Source organism: Lissotriton vulgaris, chromosome 1_1 (genome assembly GCF_964263255.1).
Source record: "Lissotriton vulgaris chromosome 1_1, aLisVul1.2, whole genome shotgun sequence".
In the NCBI taxonomy this organism is placed as follows: Eukaryota; Metazoa; Chordata; class Amphibia; order Caudata; family Salamandridae; genus Lissotriton; species Lissotriton vulgaris.
Genome location: NC_141685.1, coordinates 1,244,571,257 through 1,244,595,917, shown reverse-complemented (window position 1 = coordinate 1,244,595,917; position 24,661 = coordinate 1,244,571,257). Strand labels below are relative to the sequence as shown.

Here is a 24,661-nt window from a genome sequence, read left to right as displayed (position 1 = left end):
CCCAGTAATCACTTCTTAAACTATGCCCCCCTGAACAAGCCCTGTGAAGCAGAATAGGTTTGGAATACATCAGATTAAATTACAGACCTGTGGCCCCTTGAACCAACTTTAACAAAGCAAGCCGGTTGACAGCAGAATGGGGCAGGTGATGGTTAAACAACCACTGCAGTGGGAAGTACCACCTCATCACTTTAAGAAACGGAAAGCCAGCAAAAGCAAATAATCTATAAATATCCAACTAACACAAAAAAGTGCAACAGCATTCAGAACAAACAAATGGCCAAAACATCTGTCCACCTACAAATACTGGGGGCTTTGGGTACTCATAGTGACATGAAGTGGGTTGTAGTCTTCAAACCAGCCCATTACATAAAAAATAAAATAAAAACTTTTATAAAGGGATAAAGAGAGAGAGAGAGAGAGAGAGCGAGAGAGAGAGAGAGAGAGAGAGAGAGACACCTAATCTACTGATAACTGATTTTTTTAGGTGAGGTAAACAATGTCTTTTGAATTAGCTTCTGGTCAAATAATGGCATGTTTGAGGTGCTCTGTTTTCAACTACTTTCTGGGGACTTTGCAAGCTTTCAATATCACAAAGTTTATATCATGCATTGGAGAGAATTAGTGGTTCTGAAACGTAATGTCGGCGACATGTGTAATGATCGAATCCTATCATCCTTTCAATGTGTGCTGAGCCTCAGCGCAGTTCTTGAGGTCTGAACGGACAGAGCACAAATCATTGCTCAGAAGCTACTCCCAGCCTGATAAATGATCTGCCTAACATTGGGGGATCTAAAGGCATCCGTTATTGAAATATGTAAGTGACCTAAATTTCACAGATTGATATTCCAATGGGTCTACTCAGCCATGCGTCCTCTCAATACCAGTCCAATGGACTCCATTGTTTTATTTTGGTAATAAAGACACCAGTGGCTGTATTATACAATGCAACGCTTTTTCCTCGTTAGAACTGGGCACACCTTTCAAAAGGTGTGCTCGGTGCTAACAAGGAGAGTGCGCTGTATTATGTTGAATGGGATGCACCCAGGGCAGTCTCAAAGTCGTGCTGCACCCAGGGCAGTACATTCAATCAAAAAACAGAGCACCTTTGAAGCAGCTGCTCTGTGTTTCACTGAACAGGCGGAAACCCGCCTGCATTTTTAAGAGGGGTGAGAGATCTCCTTGCAGGCGGGTGCAGTGAGTTACTGCCCCTGCCTGCAAGGGGGTGTCTGGGGGGGGGGGGGAGGGGTCTATAGAGGGCTGCATCAGGGGGCGCACTGACAGTGCGACTCCCGACAGCTTCTTTTCCTTTGCGCCTGTGTCTATAATAGGGCACGAGCAAAGAGGCAAAGGGATTCCCTTATTTGCGTGGGGCCAAGTCCCCATGCAAATGAGGGAACACCCTCTGCTAATAGCGATGGCACTAAATGTGCACCAGAGCCATCTGTATTATAGAAAGGACAACACAAGTGCCTGTGGCCCTTTTTGTAATACCAAAGTGCCCCAGGGGCACGCAAAAAGGGTGCACATGCCTGTTGCGCACCCAGGGGGCACTTCCCATAATACGGCTCCTTTTGTTATTCCCAAGAAACAGCTTTGCTTTTCATATACAAATTTTAAGATCTATAAGGAATAAGGTGGGAAAGTTTGGTTGATCTTGTTCTTTTGGTAAACAAGGTAAAGACCACTGCTTCAGTGGTCTTCAAACTGTGGAAAATGGACACTGAGTAGCGTCCGGTGATGGGAGGCGTGAAGATCTCTCAATGATGCCTGAAACTACATCTGCCACTTTACAAGCATCTCTGAAGCAAATAGCATTATGCAAACATACTTGTCAAAATTATTTTTTTTGTTTGAAAACTTAAATTGTTGTGAACTAATAAGTACCAATAAGATCAATGACAAACACATTTTTGGACAGTGTTACTCCTCGGCCCCTGGTGTCTTCTAGATGTTTTGCCTTGCTCACAAGATTAGCAATTACAAATGATGCATTTATTGTGAGAACCCATGTATTGCTATGGACTTTTCTATGAAAATGCCTCCCTGCTCAAACCACCCTTTAAATGTTATGCTCACAGGCACTAGTTTACTTTTCATGTATTCACTGTACCAATTAAAAATACACTACGGAATATTAGCATTGTCTACATTTGTCAAAAAAGTGCCCTCACACATTGTTTAAGCTTGCTTGCAATATTTATCAATTTATATTGATGAGAAAATGTAGATTTTACTAGATGTGGGGCATTGGCCAAACCACTTTCATTATTGGGGGCTCAACATTTAAAAAGGTTTTAAGATCATTGCACTACGTAGAATATGAGACTTAACGTGCCACATGTAGCTCCAATCTGGATCCAAAGGAGAGAATGCTTGTTCTGACAGCAGATAAAATGAGTTCCCTCTGGATGAGAGATAGATGAAGAGGTGCACAGCCAAAGAGCTGCTTTGGCCTTTTAGTCCTACAGAGCATACCTCGATTTGATGGGCAGCTGACAATGTGCACTGTGGAGTTAAGACAAGGAGTAAACCCTATGTATCGTAGGGGAAGGCAAGACTCAGAACCCTGTTAGACTAATATTCTGATTTGTTACCTTTGCCTCAAATTGTAAAGCGCTCCGATATCCTTCGGGATCAAGTTCGCTCCATATAAAACTTTATAAATAAATAAATAAAGACGTGTGGTGCAGGAAAGCCATCAAGAGAGAGAAAGGAAGGACTTGTACTGCATTTTCCCCTAATGAGGATAGAAGGCAGCCACCTCTAAGGTGAGCAGTCATTTATTTACTGGGAGGACTTATTATTATTCAATCATTGTTGTGTGCTGGTGCATTTTTCAAAGAAAATAGGGGACCTGAATAAAAAATAGTTGTCAATTTGAGAGCTTAGCGGAGGCTTGAGAATAACACAGAGCAGCAGGTGTGGATGACAAGATGGCATTTCAGTTGAATGGATTTAGTTAGTGAACACTACGAGCTCTGTGCAAGAGTGAACTTTAGGAAGACTATGGGCATGTCAACAAGCATTATCTGTGTGTTACAGAAAATTTCAACAAGCTATACAAATACCAGTAACATAACAGTTACTGAGAATCACCACCATGTTAACCTCACAAGTACCTTTAAAATACTAGACCTGGTCACTCATAAAAGCATTATTAAATTGCGTGGATTTCCTACCTTTAGTAAAGCAGGTTTTATGCAAGATATTGCCATGCTGCTCGGTGATTTGTGGACCACTTTTATGTGTCTTGTACTTTTATGGTTTTTGTAAATTGAACCGAATAAAGTATTTCTTGACTTGACTTGGCTTATGTATTGGGCATTTGAGGTATTGGCACCTTGGAATAATTTCACGCTCTGTCAATATTTGCATAACATTGGCTGCCTCAGGTGGAGAACAAACTGAAGATTAACTGTAAATAATTAACAGGGTAACAGTACTCCACAAAAGAATGTTAGTTACTGGGATTCATGAAAATAATACAGCATTTTAGTACGGATTGTTTGCTTAACGGAAATGCATTGAGTTTTAAAATGAGAATACTTTTTTTTATTTATTTATAAAGTTATATTGTTTAGTTTAAAGTTTATGGTTAGGAAGAGAAAGATCCGAGTAGGGTGGAGTTAGTGTAAACCAAGTAAGTAGGGAGTCATAAGTGTCCACGTCATTAAAGCAAGCCTTCTACAGCTAACGTGTGAAGCCTGGATAAGGGTGTCAATGATAAACAAGCTCATGCAGCGGCCTCTGTGGAGGGAGAGTCTTACCCACCATACCCTCACAGCCTGTTATAATGAATACCTACTGTAGTCCACTGCATCTGAGCCAACTCTCAAAGACTAACCATATATACCTGCCTACTATTGACAAGCTACTGGGGTGTCTACAGGGTGTCAGACAAATAAAATGACCTCCTATGGCGCTGAAGGAAAACAAAAGGACAGAAGAGCTGCATTATGTAACAGATTTTGGACCATAAAGGAGACAACGTGATGTGTTAAGCGACGGTACATTCACAGTTATCATATGGGTCAATAAAGTCCAGATAGGCCACCCAAGGAACAGTATGCTGTGTGTAGCATGCCATGCAGCCAATAGACTCTCTGTAGACAAGTGTTTGTGCATGGCAAGCGGGTCTCTTGCTCACTGGTTGGCATTAGTGTGTGGACACTGTGAGGGAGGCAGAGGTCCGACCCCCTTTCAAACGATTTATAGTGGGCATGTTCCTAGAAAATATGGGGGCCTTTCCTTAAATCTGTTACACAGACATGAGTGTGTTACCAAGTACAATAGCTGGGAGAACTTTTTTTCGGTACTCAATGTGATCCGATTCACCAGTTTTGTATCAATCAGCAACATTGACTGCTATTGTCCAAGTTCACCTAGGTCAACGGCATCTGTTCCAATGACATTTTTATTCATTCACACCCTAAGATTAAAATAAGTTTACCTTCCTGCTCCCAGTCGTGAAGCTGGTCTCCATCTCTGGTGGCACTGCCCAACACATCTTTAGGGACAGCTTCCATGCGTGCATCCACCTTCTCCTGGTTGGTCAAGCTGCCAAACCCTTTCATAGCCCTCTGGAAGAACATATTCAACTCGGTGAAGTCCATGCCCTGGAGCTCACCCAGCAGGTCCAGCTGCTGATCATAGGAAAGCTCCTCCCAGTACTGCAGCAGGTGAGACTGGCCAGCTTCTGCCAGCCTTTGCTGCAGCGCATTTATGTTCATGGTGAAGCAAGGACCAGGACTCAAAGCAGCATCTGAAATAGAAAGGCAGACAATGGGCAATAGTAAAGCGAGCTTTCAGGATGTTAAATTAATTGGGTAGCTCAGCATAGAGTCAAGTTACATTCGGCCAAGATGAACCGTCGTGTATTGCTAGACTGGAATTCTTGAAGTGAGGGTTTTTTTTCAAGGTTGACAGAAGTGGCTCTGTTTTTGTGAACACATTAGCTCCTTCCAACATATACCACACACTGTTTGTTAGGGGCTGAAGAATCATCCCCTTTCGAGGGTCATGGCCCTGTACCAGAGGTCTGGCTGGACACATCACAGCACTGGGGGAAACAGGAATTGTAGCTAGAAAAAAAGAGGGGCACTTGAGCTGGATTGTAAAAAAGTAGGCTGTACAATCCTTTAAAAAATGTTTGGAAAGTGTTTTTCTGAAAGAAAATAGTAACTCAACATGCATAGGTGACCACTAAGGGTGCATTTGTATCAGCAGAATATGAAGGTTCAAGGAACACTACCTTATAACCACATTTTGTATTAATTAAAATACAGAAAAATGAAGTCTTTACAACGAATAAACAAAACCGATACACACAGAAACATAGGGATGGAAGTATGTAACAATCTAGAAGAAGGACATTCGGACACTGAATGAAGAAAGCCTCTGGACTAAGGAGCATCGCCCAGAATTACAAAGCTACAAATAGAATAATGCTTCCAGTTTATACATGCACTGAAGGTTCTGGGGTGCCAGGTACTGTGTGCGCCGCCAAGATTACCACATTCTAGTTGCTCCAGACACCACAAGTTCCAGACTTCCACCCATACAGCAAACCACACCTGTGTTAGGGCCTAATCTTTCCAGGAGCATGGAGCTCAAGTTACTACACCTTTCAGGATACTTGCTGCTCCAGTCACTTATTGTTCCTTGCTTCCACCCTCTACAGACATTAAAGGTTTCAGCCTGCTATAGACACGAAGCATCCTAGGATCCCGACTGCTCCAGGCACTGAGAGCTCGATGTTTCCAGGTGCTGCAAGTATTCGTGTTCAAGATTAGAGCTGCTCCAGTTCAAAAGAGTGCCATGCTTCGAGCTGTTCTGGCCCCACAAGCTCTATGCTTCCAGACACTTTAGTTTTAATGCTTTAAGGTGATCCTACTAGCAGGAGTTCTGTGATCCCAGAGGCAGAAGGGGCTCCATTATTACAGATAGTATGCCATGTCCACAAGGAACTAATTTCTCCCAAAAGCCATGAAAATGCGTTTGGTGTTTAACGTTCTGATGTGATCTGAACGAATCTATGCTGCTAGCTGTCAAACCCTGAAGTAAAGTAGTTCTATTCTCCCACCTCTGTGCACAAAGGAATCCAATACTCCCAGCGACCTTGCTCCAGAACGCATGCACTGCTGCCCTAGCCAGACATAAGATTTTTTTTGCTCCAAGCTGTCCAAACCCATGCAACAGGGCATCCATGCCACCAGCTTTTAATTCAAACTCAATGGTTTCATTTTTTTAGCTGCCTTGCTCCAGACGCAACAGATGCCATATCCGCAGCTGCTATGCCAAGTACAAACAGTAGATTCCATGCTCAAACCTGTATTTCCACGGCATCAGAGATTTCATACAGCAAGATGCTTTCCCAGAGCACAAAACTTTCATGTATCTAAACACAATATTTCGTTCTCATTTCAATGTCCTAGCAAAAAGGGTCCATAAGTCCAGCTACTTTAGAATCAGGGGGCTGCTACCTAAGACACATGGGAATCCGTGTCACCGGGTACTCTACCTAGACGTAGAAGATTCTGTGGTCCTTTTCCTATGTGTACTGACATCTAGCTTTCTTGATGCTTTGCATAGGGTACCGGGGTTCTCAATGGGGGATAGAGAAATACAGGGTTTCAAAAATTAAGTAATGTGAGCTTGCTTTTCTGAAACAATTATTTGCACCGGTCCCTCTTGCAGTTATTAGTTCTTGTCACCAACAAGCACTTAGCACCGACTAATACTCCTGCAAACGCTAAACAGCACAACAAACGTATTATAGTCTTTATGGATACATTAAAGGAGCTTTAGATGCTACTGTAACCAACATTACTCTGTGGTTGACCCTTCGATCCAGAGACACTACAAATTCCAGATTTGAATACTGATAGATCCGCTGTAAAATTTCTTTATCCTTTCTGTTTTATTTTTAGTAGCTCAACGTGTACATTTACTAGTCCTAATCCATAACTTGTATGTCCTGTTTTGCATCAGCCAACATGTATCTCAGTCTGTGCCTATGTGGGATAATGAGTTTTATCAAGGAAAATTATATTAACCTTTTTGATCATGAGTAAAAGTATCATATTTTGGTTCGCATTCCAGATCCATCAATCTGATAATGGAATGCATGTAGAATGGCTGTTCATGTCCACTTCAGACTATATGACAAATACGATGTATCAAGGATATACCCCAACTGTGACACTAGTCCATGATCCTAGTACCATCAACCACAGCAATTGCCTTTGCACCCTCCCCACAGAAACTAGATTCAGATGATAACTGGCACACGTTTATTGCTCACATCTCTTGGAATAAATGAACGCTACTGTATTAATCCATGCCCCATGATAACCCAGCACTAGTTCATAGCCTCTAACCCTGGCAATTGGTCCAGACACTATAAGATTCCTTTACACTAATAAACAGAATACGAACATCAGCTATTATCACATAGCACTACCCCTGACTCCCAAATACCCTTAGGGCTAGTTTGGGGACAAGCGCAACAATGGGGGAGGGGCAAACAAAAACGTGGGTGAGAGGGGCGGGTAAGACAGAGCAAGTAAGCAACAACGAACAGGGTAGGTGTGACGGTGCAAGCAAGAAACTATGCAGGAGAGAGATGTGTGAAACGATGCAAGCAAATAACAATGCGGAAAGCGGGTAGGACTGGTCAAAAATGCCTGAAAACCCATAGCCTCTTGTGGTGTGCTGCAACTAAAAGAAAAAAGTCGCTCCTAAAGCACAAGCAGTGTACACTGGGCAGTACATGGGTCATGCTCCATGTGAGGGACAAAGAGACGAACAGGAAGTGAAGCAGATGCACTGACCAAAGAGAATCAAGGAAATGAGTGAAGATGAAGACAACCAATGGTAAGCGATGGGAGGGTTCCAAGCCCCCTGTAAGTAATGAAAATGTCTCACAAGCAACAGCACATGCGCTAATCGAGACCTAAAAAACTATTTAAATGTAATGGCATAATTAATAAAGTATTATTATTTTACATGAGTTACGTTCTGCTACACTTTTCTCTCATCATGCCAGAAGAAATAGCTCTCATCATGACAGAAGATAGCTCAATGAGCTGAACATTCTTCAGTTCAACAAAGTGATAATAGTCAGGTCATGAGTTTGCATCCTGGCCATCTTCCCGGAGTACCATACATTGTGTTGTACCTATATTCTAAAAGGTATGAACTGCAATTTGAAAGAAGCAACGTATTATTTTTATATATAGATTGCTCACAGCCCTCCTGACAGGGCCTGCTGCAGGGAGGCGGGTGAAAAAGGGAAGGTGGAGGGTGGGTAAGTGTGAGAACAGTCAAAGGCAGGTGAGTTGAAAGGTGAGGCCTGGCATGGTTCTCAAAAAATTGGACAAACTCCCTGACAGTGCATCCTGCCCCAGACCCTGCCACAAGGCAAAAGTTCATACCCATAAAGATGGGGCGTTTAATTAAGTTATAACAAGAGGTTTGTAAGAAATGTTATGTTGAGAAAGAGACAAAATGGTGATTAAAATCAACCTTATAAGTGAGTAGTAATGAATAAAGAAAAATGGAATGGAAATGACAACTGACTAGTGTGGTTCAATGGACTCTGAACAATCAAGAAAATATTAAAGTGGCTATACACCCCCTTCAGCTTTATTGAATGTGGGGATTAATAACACCGGAGGCTACAGGTGTTCATAATTAAAAGACTATTGGCTTTAATATCTTTCATAGTAAATATATTAGGTCCATGGCATCCGACATAACATTACCCAAAGAACCAATCAGGCCTGTTTGCTTTATCATTGGTTTGTCACCATAGCCACTTCAGGCCTACTGAATTTTGCCCTAACATTCTCACAAATGAACTCTCGGGCATTAAGTCACAAAATTATAAATATACACAAACTTGAAGATGGCAAAAGAATGTTCAATCCCTTCTAATGTGGTTAGCAATGAATACCTTACATTAAATCGTCTAACTCCATGGCTTCTCAGAGGGGCAATACAACACCAAAACGTCTACCCACTACAGTAGTCACAGATAATCCATGCAATGCTTGTCCAATTGGTTTTAACACAGAGTTATAAAAATCCACCATCATGGCAACAAATGATTTTCACAATAAATAAGTCAGACCTATTGCGTTTGGCATGAATTTTCACTTAAAGAGAGGCCCAATGGCCTACAACAAGCAAAACAATTTTTGTGTGAACTAATGAGGCCTACAGAATATATCACTGGATTTTCAACATAACCAATTCAGGCCTTCTACACTGCACATAAGCTTTCCTACACTGCATCTGTTGGTTTACAATCATAAAGTTACATATATGTATAGCATTAATATAGGCAAAAACAACATGCAGCCCTAACTAATGCCATAACAAGAATTCTCAAAATCCGAAACGTCTACGTCCGAGGGGTAACCAACACCAAAACCCTGACTCACCATGGCAATTTGTGAGATTCCCTGTACAAAATACCTGTCTACAAGTGTCAACACACTATAATGGCGATCCCTATTGACTTCAATATTTGCTTTTCACATGAAATAAGTCAAGCCTCTTGCCTTTGTAATAGATTTTCATCATAAACAGATCAGACCTATAGCTCTAATAAGTGGCTCGCCAACATAACCAAATCAGTCCTGCTGTATTGAACATCAGCTTTGCGACAAACACCAAAATGTACTGCAAGCACCCTTTTTCAACAGAAGTATGCAATTCCCACCCAATCAGAATCTACATAGAGTAATTAACAGTTAAGGAGAGCGAAAGCCCATCTAGACAAAGCACGTCTCCCAATGGTCATTAAAATACAAATATATACAAAACAACGCTTCCTCAAACAGGACAACAAGGACTCTCAAAGTGCAAATCTTCTACCCGGGGGTTTAACACAGGGTCAATCAAAACGAAAACCCTTTCCTACTATGGGAATCTGCGAGATTCCCTATAAAAGAATACCAATCTACAAGCTTTAACAAAATGTAATGACACGCCATCATTAAAGGACTATTTGCTTTAATATCTGCTTTTCATTATAAATAAGGCAGGTCTAATGAGTTTGTCCTAACTTTCACAAGACAAACATTCCAATATCAGCACTCTTTCAGGAGACCCACACATTGTCTGCCCAATGAAATCCTTACTCACGCTAATCAACATCTGGACAGAGCCAAAGCTCCTATCTCAGTAGTCTGTTTCAGTTGATCACATAAGGAATGCCTACAGAGGTGCTATAAAACCAGATTTATTTTTTAAATACTGGATGAAAAGCAAACACATTCCTGAAGATAACTCCGAATTGTATAGTAAATTTAATATTTCCAGTCCTTATAAATGGTATACTTTTTTTTCAGATAGTTTCATTCGGGAAATTCTGAACAAAATTTAAAAAGAATAATGAACTATCACAAATAAAAGGAAACACTTGCAAAAGCCTAATTTACTTTTCACGGTACTCAGCACTGAAAAAAATGGTCCAGTCAGTTGGTCCTCTTTTCAGGGTACTCAGCACTGAAAAAAAATGGTCCAGTCAGTTGGTCCTCTGCAGTAACCTAAGAAGAGGGAGCAGATTTACATGCCTCCAGGTGGAATGCCTTCTCCTTTCAGTCATGCCAAGTAATACTTCTGCACCAAACGGCAGGTGAGTGCGGCTGCCACTCCCTCCTTTAGTGCCATAAACGCCTCTGTGTGCCAGGTCTATACCTTCATTTAACGTGTAGAATACAGGAGATAAACACAAACAAAGGTTACAGATTAGTCTTAATAACACCCGAGAAAAAAATATCAATTTTTCTATGGATTTTACAGACAAGTGGGGAAACAACACTGAGAGCGCGGGGTGGCGATTTTAGTGTGAAAAGGTCCTTTTTGAACCAGAAAATTGAGTATCAGGCTAACCATCCTTCATGTACTTTTGTGATAAAAGTGTCTGAATCTTTATGGATAGAAGTATCTTGGTTACCTGACTATCATACGGTTTGGCCAGTGCCCTGAATGGGGTTGTGTTTTTTTCAAAACTTAAAGATTGGTTTTCAAATAATTTTCCAATCTCCGCTTCTGGGCTTCTTTTCTTTTCCTATTACCTTATACATGCAATTCCTCTATGTGTCATGAAAGTTTAGAACCTGGGCTTGCTCATGTATTAAGTTTTCTTCTTTTTTTGCCAAATGTGATGTTTGGTGTTGTATCATATATGTGATGTAAGGATAATGTTATATATTGGTGGAATATGATGTGGTCTATGTAAAATTGTTCATTGAACTAATAACATGACCTGACAACGCTTTTTGATTACATTGAATTCAAAAACTTTTTACCAAACAAAAAATAAAAATTCGTTTTTTTGTCAAGTGTGATTGGGTGAAGGAATTAGTGTAGTAAGCATCAGTACTGGCAACTGTATGAAAAAAAAAGTAGTTCCCTAAATGTGACGGATGGAAGGATACAAGTCATCCATGCCAAAGAGATTATGTCCCTGTGGAGGGGGGACAAACACAAGAAGAGAAAGGAAAGTCATTGAATAAGAAGCAGATGGACAAAAAAGTCAACCAGTGGTAAGCAATGGGCTGGCAAAAAGCCCACTATAGGTTTTTGCTATGGTCCACAATAAAGCTGGTCTGTAAGCGAGACCTTATCAGTCCATGTTAAAGGGCACTTTAAAATTCCCTGATTTTCCCCCTGCAGCACAGCATGTCCGAGTTCTGCCCCATACCCTTCTACCTAGACACTGGCACCAAATGCCTGCCCCATGCCATTCGGCTTGGTCCACACAATTGACTCTGCATAGTGGTTGAAATGGAATTATAGAAGTAAAGTGCAAAGAGTATCTGCGTCCTATTGAGAAGTGCTTGTACTCTCCCTTTCAAATTACGGAAGTGTAGGTAATCCGTGCTCGTGAGTACCGGTCCATATAAAGAACTGCTTCTTGTCCCAGACCCTTGCCTCTGGACTACTTACCCGGGCACTTACTGGTAACCCATACTATCTGAGCGTGCTGAGAAACTTTAGTCTGCCGGTACCTGGCACCACTCTGGCAGTGCCCATAGCCACCGCTGTCTGCCCCTTGCACCAGTTTCGGTGTCCAGCACCGGTTCCAGGGACAACCATGCTTTCTATGCCCTGGCACGGCTGCTGCGTTATTCCCACAGTACACACTCATGCTTCCAAACCCATGAACTGCTTCACGATCATGCTTAGTTGCCCTATTCTAACCCCGGGTCCTGCCCCTACCACTGACTCAGAGGGCTACGAAGCTGTACTCACCCAGCGCCCGGCCGATGTCCCAAGGATCCACTGAGCGGCAGTGCCACGGCATCCAGTAGTGCTGCCGAGGGGCGGGACCGGCTGACGTGGCACGTACGAGCCAACGTCATACGGTGTTCCGGCAGCCTCGCCCCTGGTTACGGGTGTGGCGTCCTTCGTAAGAGTGCGCGTGTCACTGGGTAGAGAGGTTCCGTCCACGGAGAGGTGCCCCCCCTTCCCGCTCCTATGCTTGTTACAGCCCGGGTCTGTACCAGTCACCCTGGCCTGCTGGGGGCGTGACGGCTGGCCGGTCACCCGCAGATGTTCTGAGGCAATCACTGGGGCAGAGCGCCCACAGGCTAAACCGCACTGCAATGAAGAAGCTCACACACTTTAGTTATATCTTATATGGTGTTACTCCTCTTATATATTAATGTGGCGCGCGCTTGCTGGTTACATGTGGGCTCCTGAAGCGCTTGTCTACACGAGCAGCAAGCTAAAGCATGTTGTAGCAGTGTGCCCCTCCAGGAAACAAAGTAGATCGTACGGTGGAGGGTAAAGGTTTATTTGAGTAACACAGCTACAGAGACCCCATCCATCATCAAGCTCAGACAATTCCTCTATTCCAACCTACCACCTAGCTACCAGCCCTACATTCCATAAGGCTTAATGCAGGACATCACACCTTCGCCCCCTTTAAACATTTGTAACTTAAAGAAAATAAAGGAAACTTAACTATGAATACATCGGGGACTCATACTAATGAAAGGTACAAAGGACCTGAAAGAAAATGCAGTTGCGATCTTTAAAAAGACGTAACTATGTAATATGTGGAAAAGAAGAAAATGGGGTGCATTGTGAATAGTACAAAGCGCTTGCTTTAAGAAACACAATCTTGTAAGCGACAGGGAATACATCCAGGGCCAGGCTGGCCGTTGAGGCAACCAGGCATTTTCCCGGTGCGCCACCAGGGTTGGGGCCAGTTTTTGGGCCCATGGGGCCGATTTTGTTACAGGGCCATTTTTGCAGCATAGCTGCAATATCGGCCGCTGTAACGAAATCGTCCAAAACCGGCCATGGCAAACAGCTCGGCCGCACCCACAAGCCCTCGGGGGCAGGCCGAGCACTTTGCCAGGGCTGGTTTTGGTTCCCAGTCCGGCCCTGAATACATCTTAAGCGAAGTGTTCTAGAGCAACTTTCTCGTGCAAAAGGCTCTACCACCTCAGAGCCCAAATCAAGATCAGCACCAGATTTAGAGTCACAATCAAAGTCAGAATCAGCTTGACACTTCGCCACTGTACTTAAATTCCAAATCATATGGTCACTGGTCTTTACTGCATTAAAAAAAATCTTAATAATGTTAAATGGATGACTGAATTTGGACCTGCCTCCGCCTTTCCTTGGAGACTTAATCTTGACCCAGTCCACCACATTGACCACTGTACTCTTTACAAGCCCTCCTCTTATCATACCAGATCTTTCTTTTTTCCATTATCTTTCTCTCTCTAGCAGCCTGTATTGCCCACCGTTTCATCCACCAAAGTTATTTTGGTTGTTACCCAGAACAGAGTGACTTCCATGTTGGCGACCCTCCCTTTGAATAAACGAAAGGGGGTTATACCAGTAGACGAATGAGAAGTGAACCTATTCTTGTGAACTTTCTTCCTCATGGCCAACTCCCAACTTTCAACACAGGCAACTGCTTGTTGTAGAGCTTCTTTAAGAACCTTGATAAACCTTTCCACAACACCATTGCTTTGTGGATGGTACAAGGCAGCCTTTTTATGCTTGATCACTCTGGAACTCAAAAATTCTTCAATGACTGAGGACGTGAACTGAGCGCCATTGTTTGACAAAAGTGTTAACGGGAAACCCTCACGTTCAAATAGTTCGACTAGAAACTCCATCACCACATAAGACTCAACAGAATTAACCAACTTGATGTCAAGCCAGGAGGAAAACATGTCAATACACACAATCACGTAGCGATCCTCGGTCTTTAACATCACAGGCCTCAAGATATCTATTGCAATGTCCGTCCACGGACCAGTGGCCTGTTCCCTCACTACCATGGGTTGCTTCCTGCACTTCAATACCTTATTAAAACACACACGTTCAGCGCATTCACACACCATACCCATATGTGAGGCGTGAACATTCTTTACTAGCTTGTCTCTTAGCTTGAGTGGTGCAACTAGGTTACTACCACACATGAGAAGGCCATCCACCACCGCCAGGTCTTCCCTAACTTGCAAAAAACCCTTTAGTATCTTTTAACACTCTTTCTTCTCACACCAGCCACCTGTGACCATCGTTATGACTTTCTGCTCCCTCCATTCACTCTTGGAAATCAACCCTTCACTAGTCACACACACATTAATTTCTTCTTCCAGTTCTTCACCTCCAAACCACTCAAAATCATCTGTCGCTTCACACTCCTCACCCCAGAGTCTTGAAAGACAGCCCGCCAGGATATTATTGGAACCAGGTAAGAAGGAGATGTCAAAGTCAAATTCTTGTAGAGCGACAACCCATTTCTGTATTCTGTGTGAGACAAAAACCAATATCTTTCTTGGAGAAGACCTCTCTAAGAGGTTTGTGGTCAATAAGAATTATGAACCTCTTCCTCTATAAAAACTTCCTCAGCTTGCGCATAGCCCAGAAGACACCCAGAGCCTCTTTTTCTACAACTGAATAGTTGCACTCCGCACCCCTAAAGGGTCTAGAGACAAAAAGAATGGTCTTTTCCTTCCCATCAACCATCTGCAGAAGAACTGCTCCCAACCCCTTCCAGCTGGCATCAGTCATGAGATAAGACAATTGTGTGGGATCAAAACTTCCTAGACAAGGCACTTCAGTTAGATGTTTCTTAATGCACTCAAACTCTTCCCCGCAGCCTTTGGACCAAACAAATTCACTTCCCTTCTTGAGAAGAGATCTCAAACAAAAGGTTTCCCAGCGAAATTTGGTACAAACTTGTGATAGAACTCAGCCATGCCCACAAACTTTACTAACTCTTCTTTGTTTAGAGGGGCGCAGAGATTACAAATGATGTTTACTAAAGACGCTTTGTATTTGATGCCCGCAGTGGACACAAAATGCCCTAGGTACTCTATTTCTTTGATATCAAATTTGCGCTTATCTACCCTAAGGGGGAGGCCAGCACCATGTAATTTCCTCAACCCCGACCTCACCCTTCTATCATGTTCCTCAAGATCTACGCCAAAGATGAGCACATCATCTTGGTACACCTTGACACCCTGAAGGCCTCCAAGAATAACCTCCATCGCCCTCTGAAAAACTGGGGCTGCAGAAATCAATCCAAAAGGCATTCCTAGAAATCTAAAGGTACCAAAGGGTGTTACAAAGAAGGTGAGGTCCCGGTAAGAGGAGTGAAGTGTGACTTGGTGATAGGCGGAGGTCAAAGCTAAAGAAGAACAGTGCGCTTTGCCCCCCCAAGTGATGAAAACATTTCACTTATGTTGGGTAGTGGATAATGATCAACAACAACTGCTTTGTTGAGTTCCCTCAAGTCAATACAGAGCCTGGCCTCCCCATTGGCTTTGCGGTCCACACCAACAACAGGAGAGACCCATTCCGTTCCTTCAACCTCTTGAATGATTCCATGGCTAAAAGCTTATCTAATTTAATCATCATGCTCTCTCTTACTAACAGAGGTACATTCCTGACCTTAGCTGTTTTTGGAACAGCGATAGGTTTCACCTTTATCTGATGTATATAGTTTTTGAGACAACCCAATTTACCAACAAAGACCTCAGGGAATTCTTTGCCCCAATCTTGATTAGCTTCACTAACAACTTTAACTGGTGGTAATTATTTTAGACAGACGTAACTAACTTATGAGCAAGTCTCCTTCCATTGAGACATAGTTCTTACCGGGGTTGATTCTCTCTTTGAAGTACATTGTGCCCCAGAAATAATCCAGCAACTCAATAGCCACCCCACCATAAACTTTTGGTCTAATGTCCGGTTTCAACAGAGTGACTTTGCCCAACAGATTAAACTCATAAAATGTTTTAGGAACTACAGTTATCTTGGTCCCAGAGTCGAAGAGCATGCTCACAGGAGCATCATTAATCAAACCCAACTCATGAGGACCACCACTAGCATTTCCTTTGACTTGAAGAATATTGATTTCTTCTACAACTTCCTCATACAGATCAACCTCCCTGACCTATGTTACTTGCCCTTTCTGCAACACTTGGAGACGTGACCTTTCCTTACACAGGTTTTGCACGTGGCCTTCCATCCTGGGCAGTCTTTAAAGTTGGTCATATGGTCAGGGTTGCAACACCTGAAGCACTTCCCCTAAAATTCTTTGTGTTAAAGAGCTTTGAAGTGGTGCTCACACTCAATTTGGTTTTAACAGATCTATCCTCCGCCACCTTGACACCAATGTTCTTTTTTCTATCAGATGAACTGTCTTTGCATATAATATCAACACATGCCTTTGAATGTTTGTGACCTTTGGCTATGATCAGAATTTCTTGAAGCGATGGAATGTCCTTTTCCCATTGAGCATCTCATGCTTTGTTGAGGACGCATCCCAACATGAACTGATCTCTTTAGCTTTCCTCTAAGTTAGCCCCAAAACTTCAAGTGGAGGCTAATTTGCGCAACACTGTTATAAATTGTTCCACCGATTCATCCTGCCTTTACATCCTTCTCCCAAAGTGGTATCGTACAAAAACAGTACTCACTTAGGGAAGGTAATGTAAGTCCAATTATTTTATTTTTTTGCTATAATTTTATTTTATTTAGAAAAGAAATTGAAATACAAGGCAATAAAACAATACAGTTGGACATGTGTTCAAGGAGGAAGGAAACTGCTTTACAGTACAAAACAGACATCATTAACTCCAGGGGGGGTGTGAGTGAGGAAACAAAGTCTATGTTCATAAAGGCTAAACCAAACTTGGAATGCCGGGTCAGCGGGAAAGGGGAACCTCTGGGGTTTCAACAAATGGAGGCGTGCATATATTCCCACGGAAGGAGTTCCACTGTCTCCAAATTTTATTCCATTTTCTGGGTTTACCCCGTGCCACATACACCGTCTTCTCTCTGAACATACACCAGTCCATATTCTCCTTCCATGCCAAGATCGTGGGTGGCCGCTGGGAACCCCACAGCTGTGCAATGTCTCTTTTAGCAATCATATTACCGAGGGTCGCCCACTGCTTCTGTGCAACATCATAATCATTCGGTTCCCAGACATTCAACAGACACCTCCTCGCTTCAGGTAACAATGCCACCCCTGTGACTCTTTCCATCACTGCATGCACACGACTCCAGAACGCCGCCACCCTCGGGCACTCCCATATTATATGAAGGAAGGTTCCAACCAATCCGCAACCGCGCTTACATAACCCATCCACTGAATAACCCATATGAATCATGCGCGTGCCAGTGACATATATCCGATGTAGAATTTTAAGTTGAACGAGTCGGAGGCAGGCCGGAATGGCGACCTCTTTCGGCAAGGATAGCGCTGACTGCCAATCCTCATCGTCCAACTCCAAACCGTCTTTGGTCCAGACCTCTCTGAGCTGTGCCAACAGATCTGTGCGATTATTAATTAATTTCTTATATATCAAGGATATAGTGCTGTCTGGCACGTGGCCGTCAAGCACCCGATCCTCCAATGGGGAGGATTCAGGCATGTCAATACCATTGGGAAAAACCGAATTCAACGCGTGGGTGATCTGTGCATAGCGGAAGAATTCTCTATCACTCAGCTCATACTCTACCTTCAGTGTATCGAAAGTCTTGAATTTACCCTTGACCCATAAATCACTCACCCTACTAATACCAATCATATCCCACTTTTCAAATCCTTTTGTTTTCCACAGGCAACCCAGTCTCTCAGACGCATAAAGCGGAGTAGCACGGGTCAATCTATCCTTCCATCCCATTGACACATTCGCATCATGCCATACTCGAACTGCTATCCTAGTCGGTCCCGACAATTCCCTCCCCTCTGCCTTGGAATAAAGAGCTCTGTTATAATCACCACCCGGCAACAGATGTTTATCCATCTCAAATGCGGGATTGGGCGTTGGTCCATACATTCCATGATTAATTGCTCCCAACTGAGAGGCCCAATAATATCGCTTGATATCCGGAAGTGCGATACCTCCGTCATACCAAGGAAGCGTGAGTTTAGCGAGGGCGATACGTGAGCGCCCATCCCAGATCAATCGTCTCTGCAAACTCTCCACCTCACGAAAATAACTGGCGGGAATAATATGAAACGTATTCTGGAGCGCATATAGAATACGCGGTAAGGACATCATTTTAAAAAGAGCTGCGCGCCCAAGTGGTGAGAGTGGTAGCCGAAGCCAGCCCACAACGTCCGATTTTAGCCTCTGAAGAGGAGGGATCAAATTTCGGTTATATCGAGCCACCGGATCCAAAGATATAAAAATGCCCAAGTACTTGAATCCTGTCAGTGACACCTGGATAGGACAACGATGCGGCAAGGGAGGGGTATCACCTGAAATCGCATACACACAGGACTTGGTCCAATTGATCACCAGGCCGGAATTCTTCCCGAACGAGGTGAGCACATCAAACAACACATTCAGCGACTTACGAGGGGATGTGAGGTACAACAAAATGTCATCAGCATAGAGCGATATGTGATCCTCGAAGTCAGGGGTCCATCGAATGCCCTTCATCGAGGGTTCCCATCGTAGCCAGGCAGCCAGGGGCTCTAAGGCAAGGGCAAAGAGAAGCGGAGACAATGGACAGCCCTGCCGCGTACCCCTACAGAGAACAAAGGGCTTAGACACTCGACCATTCACTACCACCTGCGCCATTGGCTTTTCATACAAAAGTTTCACCCAACCAATGAAATAGGACCAAATCCAAATTTCACAAGCGCAGCCCAGAGGTACGGCCATTCCACCGTATCAAAGGCCATCGTGGCATTCAGAGAAACCAAAATGGCGGGTTCACGCAATGACGCCGCCCTCGCGAGGACCCCGTGCAAGCGCCTCAGATTGAATGCTCTATTGCGATGTGGAATGAATCCGGACTGATACGGATGCACCAAGTCACTAATTACTTTTATCAAACGGTTTGCTAGCAACTTAGCGAGAATCTTTGGTTCAGCGTTTAAAAGCGAAATGGGCCTATAGGATGCACAGCGATCACGCGGTTTCCCCTCCTTATGAATCACCACAATGGTAGCGAGGCGCTGATCACGAGGAAGGGAGCCGAGGTCTCATGACTCTAAAAACATGTTACAGAGATACGGCGCCATTTTGTCAGGACGTAGCTTATAGAGTTCGATGGGCAGGCCATTAGGGCCCATAGCCTTGCCCGAGCGCAGAGAGCGAATAGCGAGGGCCACCTCGTCATCCGTAAATACCGCGTCCATTGAGTCCCTATCCAAGTCCGATAGGCAAGGCAATGAGATATCACGTAGTAATAGGTGAGAGTCCTCCTCCGGTCTATCGGAAACTGGGGTATACACTTGTCGGAAATGTTCCGCGAAGCACTCGACAATCTCAACCGGATCAGTCACACTCACGCCATCAAGCGTCTCAATCACGGGGACCACACGACCCGCCCTCTCCTTTTTATCCAGCCAAGCAATCAGTTTCCCAGCTTTATCACCCACATCATACAGTCTGCCCTGCTGCTCTCTACTCATAGGTTTAGTGGCATTGGTCACCAGAGCTCTATAATCCAATTGTTTGAGGCTGAGAGCATGAAGCTTATCATGAGTCACACCCAGTTCCAAGTCCCTTTCTAACTCAGTTATTTCGGTTTTTAGACGGACCACCTCCTCATTCTTACTTTTCTTGGCACCAGCGATTAACAGTAGTGCTTGTCCTCGGATGACCGTCTTAAATGCCTCCCACAGTGACACTGAGGAGGAGACGGACCCCTCGTTCTCGGCAAAGTACAGATCCAGGGACTTAATCAATTAAGCACGGGTTTTAGGGTTACAAAGATACCAGGGATTGATCGGGGCAACCCTTCCCTCGACACTCACAGTAGTGCCGATCTGGAGCCACAATGGAGAGTGATCTGATATACCTCGGGCCAGGTGCCTAATCTCCCTGATCGAGGAGGCCTGTACAGCCGGCATCAGAACATAATCAAGTCTGGAGAGACTGCCGTGGGCCCCAGAGTGGAACGTGTACTGCACTTGTCCCGGATGCATCAACCTCCAACAGTCTACCAAACACATTGTGTCTAAAAACCCACCTAACCAAGACTGTGACCTGGTGAGATTTCTAGGGGGGTGGCGATCTGCACTACCGGAGACAACTGAATTGAAATTTCCGCCCAGCACCAGGATACCATCTGGAAGCCCTAGCACCAAACGTCCAAGATCAGCAAAAGTGAGGGCCTGTAAACCAGGTGGGACATATACAGAAACCAGAGAGACAGTCTTCCCCTCCAACCTTCCCGTGAGGGCAGCATAGCGCGCCCTATCGTCAAGAATCATGTTATCTATTTCCAAAGGGAGAGAGTTCTTGACTAGGATGCCCACGCCCTTCGAACCAGTAGTAAAACCAATGTGTACAGCAAGACGGTATCCTCGCCGATTAATGGCTTGACAAGTGTTTCCAATCAAGTGCGTCTCCTGCAACAACACAACATCAGGGAGAGGCGCCTCAGCAATTGCAATACTACTCCCCGCTTTATCCTATCTCCCAACCCATTGACATTCCAAGACAGTATTTTCAACCCACTACCCCCCATCCCAAGAATGGATGCAGAGTCCTCCCCATAGCGAACACAGTACCAAGATACAAAAATAATACAATACGTTGCCTTGAGAAAAAGAGAAACATGCCCAAACTCCCCCTTCCACCCCCAACCTGAACCCGTTACAATACCCCCCACCCTGCACCCCTGCGGTAGATTCAGGAACTTCCCAAACTTGCAGTGTGCCTGTCGCCCTAGCATTAAACTATTCTACAAAAAGAAAGCCAGAGGAGGAAGGAGTCCCACTCCCCTCGCCACCCTCGGGTGTATCACCGTAGATCGAGTCAGCATGAAATAACTCAAACCGAGCTGTATGATATGTCAATTGTTCGGGAATCAGGTACCACATTGTCATTCTTGCTCCGGCACGCCACCTTCTGCTCCACCTGAGTGTTCCGTTCGTTCGCTTCGCTTTGGTAATGTATCCAGCCAGTCACTCACATTTTCTGGACGATCAAAGAAAAATGTCCGATCATCATATTCAACACGAAGCCTGGTTGGAAATAGCATCGCGTATTTCAAATCCATGTCTCTCAACCATCGTTTCACCCCCTGAAATCCCATCCTCTGTCTCTGAACGAACTGGTTAAAGTCCGGGTAAAAGCTAACCGTTGTATTTTCAAACTTCACGGGTCCTCCGACCCTTGATGCCTGCAGGATAGCGTCTCTATCTCTGAAGTTGAAAATTCAGGCGATGATCGGCCTCGGAGGTGCACCCGGCTTCGGTTTCGTAAGTCCAATTTTTTATGCAGATTTCGTACTCATTCAGACTATCAGAGAGTTCAGGAAGGTGTTCATAGACTTCGTGTCCCTCAGAGCCCAAACAATGCATTAATAACAAGGTCTTCCTCTCTGCGCTTCAGGATGTGCTGCAAACATGAGCAAAATGTGTGAAAACTTTCTTCCATTTCAACCACGAGAGAGAAGGATCTCATGGGGATGTCAAAAAGAAGGCAGGAGTAGTGACATTTTGCATGATGTAAGCTTTGTTCTTGACTTAATGGTGAACCTCAATAATATGAATTTGATCACTGTGCGCAATTTCTATAAACTTTATTAGCTGTGTAATCTGAATTTGGTTACTGTGTGCAATTTCTACAATCTTTATTCGTGAGGGAATCAGCAAAGCTGTGTGGATCTCAGTAATTGTGCGCAATTCCCCAAACTTTATTAGCTGTGCGTATCAGCGAAACTATCACCACCTCTGTGCTGTGAAGCCTTTCAGATCAGCTAAGTGAATATAGATAGCGACTCTGTTAATGTGAGCTGTGCGCATCAGCAAAGAAAGCTATGGATTACCTGCGCATCAGTTAAGTGAGCGTAGGTTACTGTGCTTAACTTAAATAAGTTCCTTAGCTGTGAGGATCAGAGAAAGTAATTTAGACTTTATCTGTGCGCATCAGCGAAGCTGCGTGAAGGTAGATTACTGTGCGCAGTTTAAACAATCCTTCATAGCTGCTCACATCAGCGAATAGACACACGGACAGCTGTGCACATTTCTAAGTAGCTTGATCAGCTGTGCGCATCAGCGGCCAGGAGGGCGCGAGTGCCAATGAACAACTTAAGAAGATGGCTGCCGTTTAAAGTGATGAATGTGAAAACGTTGTGTTCTTTGCTTGAGTCGTGTTTACTTTCTGCACTCAAGATGGCCGCCCTCAACGTAATGACGTTGTGTTCTGGTACTGATGCGTGGGTGCTGTATAGGGCATGCACATCCTCCGACGCTGTTGGTAGCTTGCCGTTTCGTGCACAGGCGACAATGCGCAGCTCCTTGTGCTGCTTTGGGAAGAACCACAAACCCCAATTAAAATATTAAAACTGTGGGGTACAATGAGTAAAACCCCCCTCCCCTCGGTGTACCGGCCAGCCCATCTTCAAACTTACTTGAAAGGCTGGAGAACAGCCAATGGACATGCTGCCTTGTTCGAGGTGAGTTGCTCCAGTTGGAAAATTTGAGGAGCAGATTGGGGCCAATGAATTCCCACGGAATTCCAGCTTGTGATTCTTTCTCCTTCAGAGGGACAGCCAGGAACCTCGATGTTTTGTCAGGTAGGACAGAGTCTTCTTGTTTTTCTTGGTCTTGAAGCGTTGTTGGGGGTCGCTTGTAAATCGGTGCAGCGTAGGTAACGTCGCAAAAATGTAGAAGTGTGCCCCTCCAGTAAACACAGTAGATCATGCTGTGGAGGTCAAAGACGGTTTATTTGAGTAACACAGATACAGAGACCCCATCCATCATCAAGCTCAGACCAACTGACAATTCCTCTATTTTAGCCTACCGCCTAGCACACCCATCCCCACATTCCAAAACACCATTACGCAGGACATCACACATGTATTTGTGTTTTTTATCCTGCCTGGGAACTGTTTTCATGATCTGGTTCCCCAGCTTCAAAGTCGGTCGCTCTAGCCGTTAGGCTATATCCTCTCCTTATGGTTTTCAGTAAATAGCAGGTCTTACGGTCATAATGAACTTAGCTGGTTACTGCACTGGGTTATCCAACCTGATAATTTATTTAAAGGTTTACAAATCCTAAGTAAGCATATGTAGAGAGAAAAATGGGTAGATGGGCTTTGTTACTCTCATTTAATACCGGAATGTCATTGTGAGATGTAAAAAATAAGTCTTAGCTAGTGGGAACCTGCAGTTGTGGACTGGATTAGTTTTGTCCAAATAGATTGGTCAAGAGTCGTACCTTTCAGAGATAGCATTGGTATATTTTGAGAAATATATGCAAGATTTTTTAGTGGAACCCATTACAGCGGACAGCATAAATGAAGCCATTACAGCCCTAAACCCATCCACAGCCCCTGGGTTGGATGGATTTACAGGTGAATTCTACAAAACCTATAAAGACCTTTCAATCCCTCGACTTTTAAACGTTTATGCTGAAGCTCTCGAAAAACAACAGCTCTCTCGTACCCTACGAGAGGCAGTTATTGTGCTGCTCCCTAAGCCTGGCAAGGACCCACTGCACTGTAGTTCCTATAGACCCCTATCACTGTTAAACTTAGATTATAAAATTCTGGCCAAGGCGCTAGCGTGCCGCCTCTTGCTACTTATGGAATTTATAATATCCCCTGCGCAATCAGGTTTCATTCCTCATCGCTCTACTGCCTTCAACCTCCGCACCCTTTTTAATGTCTTACACAGAATAAATCCGGAGGTTCCCTCAGCCGCAATCCTACTAGACACCGAAAAGGCGTTCGATTCCTTGGAATGGCCCTTTTTACTTTCCATAATGCAACGCATGGGAATGCCCCAGGGATTCATCGCCACTACGGCTTTGCTATACAAGCAGCCGACAGCCCGGCTCCGCCTAAACGGCACCCTATCGACCCCATTCACACTATCACGTGGCACACGAAAGGGTTGCCCCTTCTCCCCTTTTTAACATGTATTCTAGCAATGGACCCATGGATAAGACACTTCCAGAAACAACATTTAGACAGGGGACTACAATTCAACACAGGTCCGCTATTGGTCTCCCTATACGCAGACAACACTATCCTATATGTTCGAGATCCCAGAACAAACCTAGACCCTCTCCTCAGAGAGATTCTCAGATTTGGCACCTTTTCGGGGCTATGGATAAACTGGCATAAATCAGTTATATTCCCCCTCACGGCTAGCACAACCCGATGGGTCCCAGAATTCCCTTTTGACTGG

The 24,661-nt window shown here is 44.2% G+C and overlaps 1 protein-coding gene across 2 annotated transcripts in view; it reads right to left on the bottom strand.

Moving 5' to 3' along the window:
- Positions 1 to 12,338, bottom strand: part of UAP1 (UDP-N-acetylglucosamine pyrophosphorylase 1) — a 163,027-nt gene extending 150,689 nt beyond the window's left edge. For both annotated transcript variants that reach the window (XM_086964509.1, XM_086964514.1), the window contains exons 1-2: positions 12,271 to 12,338; positions 4,454 to 4,765 (exon numbers count right to left, since the gene is read on the bottom strand). In XM_086964509.1, the coding sequence (XP_086820635.1) occupies positions 4,454 to 4,765; positions 12,271 to 12,322 (364 nt within the window). In that variant the 5' untranslated portion in view covers positions 12,323 to 12,338. The remainder of the gene's footprint in view (positions 1 to 4,453; positions 4,766 to 12,270) is intronic.
- Positions 12,339 to 24,661: the final 12,323 nt, after the last annotated feature.